At 41.7% G+C, this 13,904-nt stretch overlaps 1 protein-coding gene across 1 annotated transcript in view; it reads right to left on the bottom strand.

Annotated features, from left to right (window-relative positions):
• The window catches only part of VWF (von Willebrand factor), a 123,618-nt gene that overhangs the window by 5,963 nt on the left and 103,751 nt on the right, over positions 1–13,904 (bottom strand). Inside the window, exons 44-49 of the mRNA XM_010410249.4 lie at positions 12,333–12,443; positions 10,863–11,046; positions 9,806–9,846; positions 5,045–5,155; positions 1,999–2,097; positions 746–874 (exon numbers count right to left, since the gene is read on the bottom strand). Of these exons, the coding sequence (XP_010408551.4) occupies positions 746–874; positions 1,999–2,097; positions 5,045–5,155; positions 9,806–9,846; positions 10,863–11,046; positions 12,333–12,443 (675 nt within the window). The remainder of the gene's footprint in view (positions 1–745; positions 875–1,998; positions 2,098–5,044; positions 5,156–9,805; positions 9,847–10,862; positions 11,047–12,332; positions 12,444–13,904) is intronic.

Raw genomic sequence — 13,904 nt, forward strand, 5'->3', positions numbered from 1 at the left:
GCCCTGCAGAAGCTTTATTTTTCCTGCATTATGCATAACAAATCCTCCATTTGTTTTCTGTGTATGAGCAGAGTGGTTTGACTACAAGCTTTATTACAGGCTCCCTGCTTCCTGCCATGCCCAAGAAAATGGGAACAGGTGGATATAAACACCTGTAAGATGTATAAAACCTGACAGAAGAGCAAAAGCAGGGCCCCATGTGCTACGTTCCCACCTAACTCCGCTCCTCAGTGTCTAATTAACATCAAATCACAAGAAAGATGGGTGGATACTTTGTGCAGGGCTAAACACTATCCTGCTAAACAACTGCAGTCCTGGAAGTTTGATCTTCCTACAGCAGGGTGAAAATTCCTTTCTCAAACCTCACATAATGGCAGAGAAAAAATATCTTGGCATTTCATATGCATATTTCTCTGTTTTTGTCATTGTCCACACAGTTTTGCTCTGGATCCTGAACTGAGAACATTGTTAGAAGCACTACTTGCAAACGTTTGGTATTTCAAATATTCAGCTTCACATTCATAACAGAATTACTGTAAGCAGTCAGTACAGACCCACAAAAAGCCAGCATACACTTTGAAACAGAGAAAACCTACATCTTTCTGAATTTCAGAGAAAGTTCAAATTCAGTTTAGCCAAGGCATTGGGAGAGGGTTGGGGTTTCCCACCCCAGCACACAGAAGGTACCATAAACGTGACAGAGTCCATTAGGAAACCTGGGAACAGGTCCCATTTCTCTACTTACTCCTTCAGCCAGGCATCTTCTGGCATCAAATGGAGGGCAGCCAGTGATTCTCCTTTCCCAGATAAATTCCCCTCTCTCATTTACTCTGCAGGAGTGACTGTCGCAGCCATCCTGAAGGGACGCATTTGCCTGGAAAGATTGAAGTGCTGTTGGCTTTACACAGAAACAACAGGGGACAGGAAGTTTTCAGGATATTCCTTGGCTGAAGTCTCAATTAAAGTACCATGGTGGTGACATTTATAAAACATGAAAATCTTTAGTAAGCAGCATTGTTTATCAAAAAGTTGTCATCTTCTGTTTAATTCCACAGCCATATTGATCACAGCTCTGCCCAGATTGCCAAAACCTGACCTTTTTCAGGTCTTAACAGGGAAGAAATTTCCATTAACTTAGGAAAAAAACTTCTCTAAGTGAGAGATTTGGGGGTCTGGCCTGTGAATTGTCTTTTAAAGAGACATATATACAATTATTTACCTTCTGGATGAGTTGGGAGCTTCTTTAAAAATACTTACGTAAAACCACCCCCACACAGAATCATTTAAGTTCAAATAAACCCTTAAGAACAAGTCCAGCCACTAACCTCACACTGCCAATCAAGTCCACCACTAAACCATGTCCCTAAGGGCCACATCTACACATTTTTAAAATCCTTCCAGGGCTGGTGATTCAACCACTGCCCTGGGCAGCCTGTGCCAAAGCTGGAACATCCTTCCAGTGAAGAAAAAATTTGCTATCCAATCTAAACCTCCCCTGGTGCCAATTGAGGCTGTTTTCTCTCATCCTGTTTAAGAACATATCATGCATTAAGGCCAGGCTGGATGGGGCTCTGAGCAACCTGGTCTAGTGGAAGGTGTTGGAACAAGATAATCTTTAACGTCCCTTCCAACCCAATCAATTCCATGATTCTATGCTGGAGAAGTTTTTCAAAATTCACATTTTCAACTTACCTATTTCACGTTTAAAATGAGGGGTTTAATTTCTTCTAAACACCTGTTGAGGTCATATTCCAGTTAAAGTTCCTTGATAACATTCATGAATATAGAATGCCCCTCTAGAATTTTGCACTGTGGTATGAAGTCTCCTTTACAAACATATTAACTTTCTTGATCAACCATTCTGAGATGAAGAAAGCACTAGTAATACCATGCTACCTAATCAAAAATGAAGCAAAATGTACTCCCCTAGGGTCTAACAGAAACTGATGATACATTTACATTTACTTATAAATAAAAGAAAGAGTGCCTAAAACTTACCTGAAGATATTGAGCCCTTCCATCTCTCAGCCTGATGCTACATGAAGTTGGCACACATTTTCCACAGCAAGAGCCAGGGATTTCCTGCCTTCTGTAATTCTAGAAGGTAAAGGACATTTTTCTGGGTTTATTTGGTTTTAAGCATGCATCCTGTATTTATTTTAAGAAGGTTTTTAAAAAAAAAAAAATTAGATTCAGTGGACAAAACGATGGCCAGCAAAATGTTTCTCAGTAAAGCCAATGAATTCTATACAATGCAACATGGAAAAGTAGTTGGAAGTGCTGAAACTGGAGAGAAAAGGACAAGATATCTAGTGGCAGGGAAAAGGGAGAACAAGGCTAAGCTGGAAAATTTGGAGTGTGGAAAGAAAAATAAAATAGCTGATAATACAAGAGAGTAAAAGAGCATCAGAGAAGGTACAATATAATAAAAGGGAAAAGGAGAGAAAAAAGAAAAGGGGAATAATGGAGCCCCACAAACAGCACTGAAGGGAAAAACAGTGGCAGGAAAAAAAGCATGGGAGAATGAGCAGCACTAGGGGGGGAGGAAGAAAGGTATAGAGTGGATAATGGAAAGGAAAAAACCAAACCAAGCAGAAAGGAACTGAGCTAACACATGAAGTGTCCCACAGTAATGTCCCCAGCTGCTCCAGATAACCAACAGCTGCTTATGATGAGATGAACATTTTTAAGAAAACAAACACTTTCTGGTTCAAGTGAAGGCATGCATGTTATCCATATGTTTTTTATAGAAAGAGAATTTGGGGAGGGGGGGTTGCTATTAAATCATTGGGAGAAAACATAGTTCACTGTTATTTAGGGGAACTTACCCTACTTGCAAAAATATAAGCACCTAAGGCAGGTCATAAAATGACCATCCTGAGCAGAATATGCTGGAGTTGGCTGCACTTCAATTACCACTGCTTTTTACTTTCCCAACTGCAGCATCCTGGAGAAAGCAGGTGCTCCTGAGAGAATTGGTACTCTTAACCCATTTGTACTCTTAAATTTTATCCATTAGTAAGGAATTGCTTTTAATCTGGGTATACCATGAAGTCGAAGGCTTTGAGACAGGAAAGATCCTGTGAAGTGTGTGAATCCCACTGGCCTTAGGGGGATAAAGACATTCTGTATCTTATTTGATTTTTTTTTTCCCCCCTTAAGCTCCACAAATTCATTACAATGGCTAGGAAGGGACATATATCCCTAGACCTGCAACTTCCCTTGGGTAGCTGCACATCTCCCAAACACAAGTTCACAGTCCTTAATAAGCCCAACTGGAAATGGCCCTTTCTTCAGGGTTTTCTGTCTAGTCTGTACTTTCGGTCACGTGGGGAAAAGGAGCTGTTTGGGAAATGTGTGGGTGGTGAAAGAAGCAGGACAGGAATGTTTCCCCTTTTTTTTTTTTTACCATGTATTATATTGATTCCTCTACCTTTAATTTCTACAGCTGGCTTCTTGCATTGAGCAGCAAGAATGGATGTTTGTGTATCTTTGTGTGGGAACACACATATGCACACATGTCTCTGGCCACAAATCCAGTCTGGTGTATCTCTTTGGGTTTTTTCCATAGATCTACCAGGTTATATTTTGTGGAAGTTATATTTTGAGAAGGATGCTCAGCACTGAGCTTGGCCATTTATTTTCCCATCAGAAGCCTATGTCTACAATCGAACCTTACTGGAGGGGTGATATTAGGGTCTAAAATTACAAAATGTATTCCAGGCTGTCGTTTTGGTCACAGGCTGCATCCACACCACCAAATAAAAGGCATCAAGGACAGTTTGATGCCCCAGTGGACAAATGGAACACGTATGAATTATCTGAGCTGCATTCTCCACATGAAACTGGCTGGCCTCAGGTTGTCCTAAACACTGACCTGTCCCTGGACATCACTTGGAAGTCACAATGTCATTTTTCTACTCTCAACAGGCCAGCTGGGACACTGTTGTCAATTCTTCAAGAAAAAGGGTTGCAGGAAATCATTTGAGCCTGAAGTCTTGCTCTAGTTTTTTATTGGTAGAGATTACTCCCTACAGAAACTTAACTACATTTCCAGTCTTTTCCAGTTCTACTTCAGGATGGGAGATTGGACTCATCCAAAACTCTGCCCCTCTCTTTTCCAGGGACCCTATCAGTGTATGCCTCTCCTGGACATGAGCCAGGAATCCCACAGGATCATGTTAGAGATGTGGATTTTGGGTGCCACAGCCACCGCTTACACAGGCCCTGGGTTTGGTTGGGCTCATTGGGCTCCATCCATCATCCAGGGAAAGGATGAAGAAGAGGAAGAGGCATTTAAGCTTTTTTCTGTGAAACTTAGCTGCTGGTCTGTGCTCTTTGGACACGGGGAGATTAAAACAGCCTCTGCAACTCACTTAGGTCTCCTTCTACTCGAGGTGTTGGTGCTAAGAGTGAAAACTACACGACTGAGCAGAGCTAATCAGGCACTCCTGTCACACTGTTAGTCAGTGGAGTGAAAATGGGAGCTATATCCCTCTGGCTTTCTCAGTCAAAGTCATTCCTTGCAGGTGATAGCAGCAAAGCAGCAGCAAAGACTTCAAAAAACCAGTGGAACTGGTGGGGACAATCACCTCAAATCATCAAAGGCATGGGCTGAGAACTAAACAAAAGCTACTGAGCCCAGTTTTTAGACAACTTGGAAGGGTCATAGGAAAGGCCTGAAGCATGGATATTTGTCTGAGCTGCCAGTCCCTGGAGGGACAGATAACACTGTAGGAATGAGGACACAGCAGTTCCTGTTGCAAATGATTTGCCAAACCTTATATTGCCCTAAGTAATCTAAAATAAACAATAAAATGTGCCAGTGGAGCTGAGTAGCATGTAAAGTTATCTATCTTTAGATCAGATTTGGTGCATATCATCTAATTCATGGAAAGAACACAGAGCCAAGACTTCTCAGAAGAACCTGAAGAAACGCCAAAGGCCCCAGAATTGTACCAAACATAAACTGGTGTGTGCAGTGAAGAATACAACTCTCATCAGACACACTCCTAAGCAGAACCGTCAGGCTGCTCACACTCACCGCTGGACAGGCCTGGCAGTTCAGTTTGGTGCATCTCAGAGTGTATTTCCGAGGTGCTGACTGGAAGCAGTCACACGTCGTGCACTGATCCACCATCAGGCGTCTCCCGTGCTGCAACATTGGAACCGGTTTGTCAGTCAGCGACCATCTCGCCAGCAAAACTCAAACCAACAAGAGACTTCAGGTTAAATCGCTTTCATTAAATCTTGCACTGTAATTCTTTGCTAGGGGAACAAGAAACCCATGTTTCCCAAGTTTCCAGAGACCCCAATTTTTTGCATCTGTGATTCCAGAACAAGCAGCATGGCATGAGGCTATTTTTCAAGAAAGGCCTTTAGAAGTCCTTAGTCTGAGAAATGGCATTGGCATCTCTTTGTTGCTTACAAATCTAGCAAGCAAGAAAGGGATCCTTGAAAGTCATGAGGAAGATTTTTTTTTATTCTATGTGGTTGCCAAGAGTTCATTTTTGGAGTGTAATGAATTGATTTGGCAACCAGTTTTTATTCTAGAGCCATCACAACCCACATACTATGGGCAGAAATTGTTTGTTTTTGTAACAACACTGCTTGGAATCTCTAAAGGCCTAAAAGCTTAAAATTGAGAAAAGACAAACAAAAAAATCCCAGAATTACTGATTGAAGAACTCTAGTTGTCCATAGTTATAAGCAAATCAGGCTGAGGACATTTAAAATTCCCTGAGCTCTTCCCCAGCACCCTGTTTTCTGGATGCCATCACCTTTTCAAAGCAAGCAAAAATGGCATTTAAAATGCAGAGCAAAAATGCCAAACCATTAAGTGGGAAATAAAAAGATGTGGAGTCAGTAATTGGTTACCCTACACGGAAAGGAATCTGAAAGACAAAGTCTTTCTTCCTCCCAAGTGCAAAGCCCTTCAATTTCAACCCCAAAATAACAAACCACAAAGGTTGAAGGAATAAAGTGGGATCAGCCTAGTCAAGATTTTCACAAAGAACTTCTAAAAGCTAATAAATAAGGTAAATAAATAAGGTAAATAGACAATTTTACAAGATTATGAAAGGTTTGAGTTGCGCTTTAGATATTAATGGAATGCCACCGTTGATTTCATTTGGAATGGGAATTTCCCATGGTACATACTGTGCATATCCTCAGATTCCTTTTTGAATTATTAAATGCTCGTGAAACAAACTGAGCAAAAACAAGAAGCTGGCCACAGTAACAGTGCAAAAGTAATGCATTTATGGGTAGTTTAGAGCCAATACTCTGAAGGACAAATGTTCTGAGAACAGAATTTTAGCTACATTCTCATTCTGTGCCCCAGGACAACAGAGATCCTCAGGCCTCTATAACCAGTAACAGTAATGACTCTCTCCTGAGGTCTAGAAAAAGGATCCACCACATAAAACATGATGAAAGAGGAAACACCGAGGGGGAGATCCCTGTCTTTGAACAACTCAGCTTGAGACCTGAACATGGGATTCTTCAGCTTCCCAGGTTTAACCTTTTGTAGAGAATATCATTATATGGAGGGTTAAAAAACCTCAGTGGATGCAGGCATGGGGATACACCCAAAATTTTGCTTTGGGAGAGGGAGGGAGTGCTGGTTTTGGCTGGGGTAGAGTTAATTTCCTTCCCAGTGGCTGGAATGGGGCTGTGGTTTGGACTTGTGCTGCACACAAGGATGATAATACAAGAGATGTTGTTATTGCAAAGGAGGAATTGCACAGAGCCAAGGCCTTTTCTGCTTTTCCTACTGCCAGGCTGCTGAGGAGACTGGGTGTGTGTGGGAGGCTGGGAAGAGACACAGCTGGGATCCCAACTGAACAAAGGGACATTCCAGACCTTATGGCATCATGATCAGAATATAAAGTGGGGAGAAGAAGGAGGAAGGGGGGATATTTGGAGTGATGGTGTTTGTCTTCCCAAGTCACCGTTCTGCTCGTCTGGGAAGGCTGAACACCTGCCCAACCATGGCAAGCAGTGAATGAATTCCTTGTTTTGCTTTGCTTGCGTGGCTTTTGCTTTCACTATCAAACTATCTTCATCCCAACCCAGGAGTTTTCTCGCTTTTACCCTTCCCATTCTCTCCTCCATCCTGCTGGTGAGGAGTGAGCAAGTGGCTGCCAGCTGGGGTTACACCACAACAGGTAGAGAGAAAATATCCTATGAAACTCCAGATTTCTTGTTTGATCTCAACACTGGAAAGCAGTCAGACACCAGAGCGACAGTTCTAGTGCAGACCAGTGGCATGGTTTATCAAAGAATGCCTCAGTAGCCCCAGGCTTTAACATCATAAAGAAAGGATCTACAAAGCCATGACTGTTATCACTGATATCCTCATGGTATCTTCTAATAGCTCTAACATTCCAATTAAGTACAAAATAGATAAAGTTGAATTCATATGACGATCACTGTGACAGGCAGGAACATAGGGATTACTAGAGATGCGTTGAAACAAAATCTTCACACACAAGTGCCTTGAACTTTCAGGGGAAGGTCTTGCCCCATCCAAAATTTGCTTAGTGTGACAGAACTGAACAAAATAATGGATTGATACAGCTTTTCCCCTTTATATAACACACCTATCGTGTGCTTTCTTGGCTAGCTTGGAATGAAATGTCAACACCCACTAACCCAGTGCCACCAAAATAACCTGCATAAAGCCCAAATCTGCTCGGATCACCTTCAAAAATGCCACTCAGGAAAAGCCTGGGAAAACACGAGTGATGATGATAATCCTTTTGGTAAATACAGCCACCTGCTTGGAAGCTTGCAGTTAAAGCCCACAGCATTGTTAAGAACAGCAGAATGGATGCAATACACCAAATTACTGGAACATAATATGGGTAACCAGATACAAGACAAAAATGTAAAGGGATTAAGGACACAGTCCATTACCAGAAATGCAGTAAAAGACTCAAAACTTGGAACTATTCAGTGAAGGAGTTAATGCAGCAAAGTCTTCCCTTGATATAAGATGAAACTTGAAGCCTATTCTTAAAGGACCCAGTGTAAAGGGTTTGAAATTCAGGAAGCATAAACTTCTGTGGACACCACATCTTCCTTCCTAACCAGGACCCTGGAACAAGTCACTGAAGCAGAGAATAGTACAAGACAAAGCTGTAGTGATGCCAGGTGTTCAAAATCTTTCAGACCTACAACTATTTAACTTACAGTAAGTCATTAAATGAAGCTAGTTTAAGAAATTTTAGGATTTTTTTTCAATATTGCAGGAGCTGAGACATTTTATTTTGAAGTCTTCAAAACAGACACTTTTCATTTTGCCTTTGACTTGACATTTTGTTTCAAAATTTGCTTACGTTTCATTTTAAATTATTTGTAAATATTTTGAAATGGTTGAAGAGAGAAAAAATACTTTACTTGACAGATCAGGTGAACATTTTGTTGGAAGAGAAAAAAAATTAGTTGGTCATGGAAGAACAGCACACAATTGAAAAGAGCTTTGGTTTGCAATACAGAAAAAAAAAATACATATGGGATATATAATCCTCTGTAAGAGAAGGTGGCAGAAGCTGCTAATTACTGTCCTGCTTGACATTCCCTAGAAATATTGTCTTCATAGGATGCCACAACTAGTTTTGACAACATACTCTAGAGGAAACAAGTAGAGGGATCAAAGAGAAAGTAGATTATTCCAGAATTTATCACTTTTAAACCAGTGTCCTGACAAGAAAGGCAGAGTTTTTCCTTGGATTTAATTCTACAGGGAAGTCATCCCTACATAGAATGATGGATGCTTGATGACATGGCTTTAGCTCTAACAAAGTGATAAACTTACGCCTTTGGACTCTGAAAAAAGTATCCAAACCACAAGAAATAGATGGAGAAAGGTTCACTCTGCCTCACCACTAAAATATAAAGGGATTTGAGTAAAGTTACCTTTAAATAAATGAAAAAGGAAGACACACGTTGACAAAGCAGGAATGAGTAGGTTAAAGTTAGGTTAAATGACTAAAGAGAACCTGTTTCCCTGGGGGATGGTGAGAATATTTAGAGCTCTTTGACACCAGAGGTGCTGCCAGAATATGGATTTAGGGAAACAATGGACAATTGACAGAGCTCTCCAAAGATAAATTCGGCATAAATGAGATCAGATGCTTGACTCTCATCATTCCCACTGTCATGGGCTGGGTTAAACATGTCTTAATCTATCCATTAAATACACAGTTGAGAAAAAATTTCCTCACAGGGCATATCAGCAGGGATCTTGAAAGGGAAAAGAGGTCAAACAGGGAGGAAGCTCAGCTTTCCTGTTCCTGCTAATAGCCAAGGAGGGATACCTCTCCTTCCACACAGGTGGAGCAAGTCCCCATCCTTGTTTTAATCTGCCTTATCCTCTGAGCAGAATATGGGAAGGTTTTGCTTCCCCAAAGTGGGCAAGGATCGCTTGGGAGATTAACCCTCGCAGAGAGTTTCCTGTGTGTTTGGTAGTCTGCAAACCATTACAAAATGCAGATTACCACAGTTTCTAAGCATGCTTTTCAAGCATCCTTCAAGATAGGGAAATATTGCTGTCCCCATTTTGCAGAGATGCTCATTGTCATATAGGAAGATCCTGGCAGAGTCAGGAGCTGGACATAGACGTGCTGAGCCCCCTGGCACTGCTTTTACTCCAAGGTCTCTCTTGCAGAGATTCTGTCTGGAAAAAAAGCTGCCCTGTATTCTGTGTGTGTGTATTCTGACAAGTGTGTGTCCTTCAAAAGCTCATTCATACATTTAGGTATCTTACCATCTCAGCAAATAAAAGGAATTTGTGTCTTACCCCAATAACAGTGCCATTCAAAGGACAACCATTCAGGGGTACTGAAAAAGAACGAAGTATTCCATTTAGCATTACCATCACAATGACAGTTCCAAGATTTAATCAACCACAGTGACGATTTTTTGACTTAGCACAGTTCCAGCTTGAAGAAATTTGTATCCAGTTTCACTGTAAAGAGGCATAACTGAGCCTCCTTACATTATACCTTGAAAGGCAACAATTTGTCAGAGCTATACTTGATGCTGCATAAAAATATCTCTAGCTAAGCTTTTTTTGAACAAATACATGGCAGAAGATAAACTTTCCCCTCCAGTTCAAGCCTCATACTCTCAGAAGATGCACTCAGATTTTCTGCAAGTTAGAGAGCATATATCCTCTCCTCCTCCCACTGCTCCCTCCTCACCCTGTGGTTGCACACATACTTGTCAACTAAACATCACTGTGAGTCTTCCCAGACTGAGGCCAACTACCCAAATCTTCTGATTTAGACTTCTGAGCCAAGACTATGTAAGGAGTCATAGAATCATAGGCTTGGGTTGGAAGGGGACCTTAAAGCCCATCCAGTTCCAATCCCACTGCCACGAGCAGGGACAACTTCCACTATCCCAGGTTGCTCAGAGCCCCATCCAACCTGGCCTTGAACACTTCCAGGGACGGGGCAGCCACAGCTTCTCTGGGCAACCTGTGCCAGGGCCTCAGCACCCTCACAGGGAAGAATTGCTTCCAAATATCACACCTAAACCTACTCTCTGTCAGTGTGAAGCCATTGCCCCTTGTCCTGTCACTCCAGGCCCTTGTGAATAGTCTCTCTTCATCTTTCCTGTGGGCTCCCTTAAGGCAATGGGAGGCAGAATCTCCCCCCTCTGCTTTTGCCCATGGGGCTTTGGATGCAGCAGCAAGTGCTTCTGTACTCAATGTCTAAATTACACAGGAGACCTTCAAAGTGGGGCTATGCTTCCATAACACACACTTTTAAAGTTATTGTTGAGAAACAGAAGATCACCCCATGAAACAATTCATGCTGGAGCGATGCTGTTTGTCATCCCCCAAACCTTACCACATCTGCAGGAAGGACAGCAGTCTATCACTTGGTCACAGCGCAGCTCAGTTCCCTCTGGACAGTCAGGCACATCCATTTGGATGCAAGAGACATTCTTTTGCTGCACAAAAACCTCATTGTTCACCCGGACACACTCGTTGACAATGCAGTGGTTCCAGGGGGATCGCCACTCCGTGCCAACCTGAGGAGCAGTTGTGAGAGGATTAAACACAGACAGCAGTATTTGTGCCCTTGGACAGAGGGAAGACCACCCCAGCCAGATGGTGGCTTGCCAAAAGCACATTTACTGCGTCAGGAACAGTGTCACTCAACAGCTCTCCACAAACCCTTATGGTGACAAGCCGTTTATAGAGCACACTGAGTTTGTAGAGAATAAGAATTACCAGAGTATCCTTCAAAAGGGACATGTCAGACAGCATGTGAAGAAGGAAAAGCACTCCTAACTGGAGTTAAATCTGCACTGATCCCGTGGTGACTGGCTGCACTGCACTGTAGCTGAGCAGCTCCTCTTTCTGCTGCAGCCTGCTGCAAATCAGCTCTGCTAAGCCCAAAGGAGGCTCTGGCAATAGACTCTAGACCTGAAACACTTGCAAATGTAGAAAAGATGAGATCCTGTTGACAGTTCTCTTATTATCATCACCCACAGACCAGACAAAGTGGGAACTCCCACTGCTCTTTATGGGAACAGACATCACCACAGGCCAGGAGGAAGATGCTGCCACAGTTCAGTGGTGGGAGGAGCTGGTCACTGCTTTGCAGCCTTATTCCTTCACTATTACCACTCTGAATACACTTCAAGAACAGTGAAACTGAAGATCAGATCCCTAGCTGCAGTCAATTCAAACATCTTTGCTCAGAAAGTTAGTAAAAAGCCACTTTCTTCTAGTGGGTTAAACAGTTCTTCACTTATGACAGAAGAGTTGCAAGAGTAGTAGCAAAAAAAAGACTGCAAAGTGTAACTATTATTCTGTTAGGACCAAAAAAAAATCAGCAAGAGACAGTGGGACATTAAAATAGGCCTTCTGAAGGCTTGTTTGATGGAGCAGAGAAGAATATTGATCCACATTAAGAAATGTCCTTGTTAAAATCAGGAAAAAGGCAGGTTGCAAAATGACATTTTAACAAGGCTTTTTTTAAGACAGCAGCAGATTGCAATACAAATTAACTGGGATAATTTAAACAAATAGCTGATGGTCAGGGAGGCACTATACCCAATGAACATTCTTTCAAGCTACCATGGCTGAAATTAGTAATTGTACACAAAATATCTGGCCCAGAAAAGGGTGGGGAGGATTCATGTGTGAGAATTGACTGGGTAGGTCATGGGACACCCAAAACATTGTTTCTCAGTGCTGCTTGATATGTAAAAGAAATAGCTGATATCATCTTCACTTCCTTCCATGGAACACAAAGAATTCCAGGGGGCTTTTGCTAGGAGGGGAGGTGTCCATCCCACTGGAGCCTCACCTCATGCAAAGGAGGATCTTCATCACCCCGAGGCCAAAAGTTCTGCTCCTCACAGGCAGTTTTCTGGCACCTCCCACAGCACTCCCCTTCTGGCACAATATACTTGTAGCCCTGGAGGAGGAAAGAAAAGAAAAGAAAAGGACTGACTGATCCAGGAAGGGGAGGCATACGAGAACATCCATCTCAGGGTTTTCTTTTAGGATAAATGTTTAACATTAGCAAAGTTTTATGCAAAGGAGAGTTTGAAAAAGGACAGATATAATTATGAGGGTTTTTTTAATAATTAAAAAAAATATTTTTATATCTATACTAGTATTTTACAAAGGCAAATTAAAGGTAAAAATTGCTCTTGTGGCAGCTTAGAGGTTAATCAGCACTCACAACTGCCCTTCCAGTTCCAGAGAATTCAAGGGTAGGATTCAGTCTGAGCACATTCAGACACCTGACTGCCCTGTGTTTAAGCAGAGGGAGGATGCAGGTTGCTCGGACATGTAATCCAGCGACTGGGTTTTAACTGATCATTTCATCTTTTCATAGAATCATTTAGGTAAAAAAAAACCATTAAGACCATCAAGCTGAACCATTAACCCAGCACTGCCAAGTCCAACACAGTTTAAGCCAACAGTTTACCAGCAACAGGCACTTAAAAAAACTTCTACAAATTAAGATAACAAAATTAAACTACTATGCAACACTAGAGATTATGTATCTTATCAAAGTTTAACACTCAATTATGGAAAATGAAATAAGCGGCATGAAAATGGAACAGTACGCCCTCTGTTACTAAAGAAAAATCTTATAAATCCAGCAAAACAGGTCAAAAAAACCCCCCAAAATCCCAAGCCACAGAAACAACAGGAATCCCAATTCTCACTTTTAATACATATTAATCTCCTGAAGCAAGCAGCCAAATACTGAAACAGTGAAATATATAAGTGCAAGAAAGCAAAAAGCTTTAATCTAATTAGAAATAAAATATTCTATATGTAATAGCTAGGCAGTCTCCAAGGGGCAAAACATAACTCTGATCTCAGTACAGAGCTGAAGGAAAGATGTTCTGTCACAGATAATATTGTTCACGTGAAAAATGCCAGTAAAAATAAGCATAATTTTATTTTGGTCAAACTGAATTACTGAGGGATTCCCAACTGCTCCATCCCTTCAAGAACTGTCCCTGCTTTGCAATACAAAGCACATTAGCAAACCTTGATAATCAGTGGACTTGGATATGGAAGTTTAGTTCATATAATGTCATAAAATATGATGCCAGACCTTGACCCAGCTCTGTGAGAAAAGTTGTGCTGTTGAGTATTTGGTTTTACATTACTTTTATCTGCTAAATACATGTCTGAAGCATCTGACATGTCAGATACAACTTTTTGTGTGGCAAACTCAAGAGAAGTAAAAATCCATGAGCTGTTTGTGCCCAGGAAAAAGCAAAACCGAGCTGGAGGACCCAAATATCACTAAGTTAGTGTGAACACAGACATCTAAAGTGCAAAGAGGTCTTACAGAACAGACTCCAGGGGTGATTTGCACCCTTAACATACTGACAAAGATCACAGAATCACA

This window comes from Corvus cornix, chromosome 1A (assembly GCF_000738735.6).
Source record: "Corvus cornix cornix isolate S_Up_H32 chromosome 1A, ASM73873v5, whole genome shotgun sequence".
Lineage (NCBI taxonomy): Eukaryota > Metazoa > Chordata > Aves > Passeriformes > Corvidae > Corvus > Corvus cornix.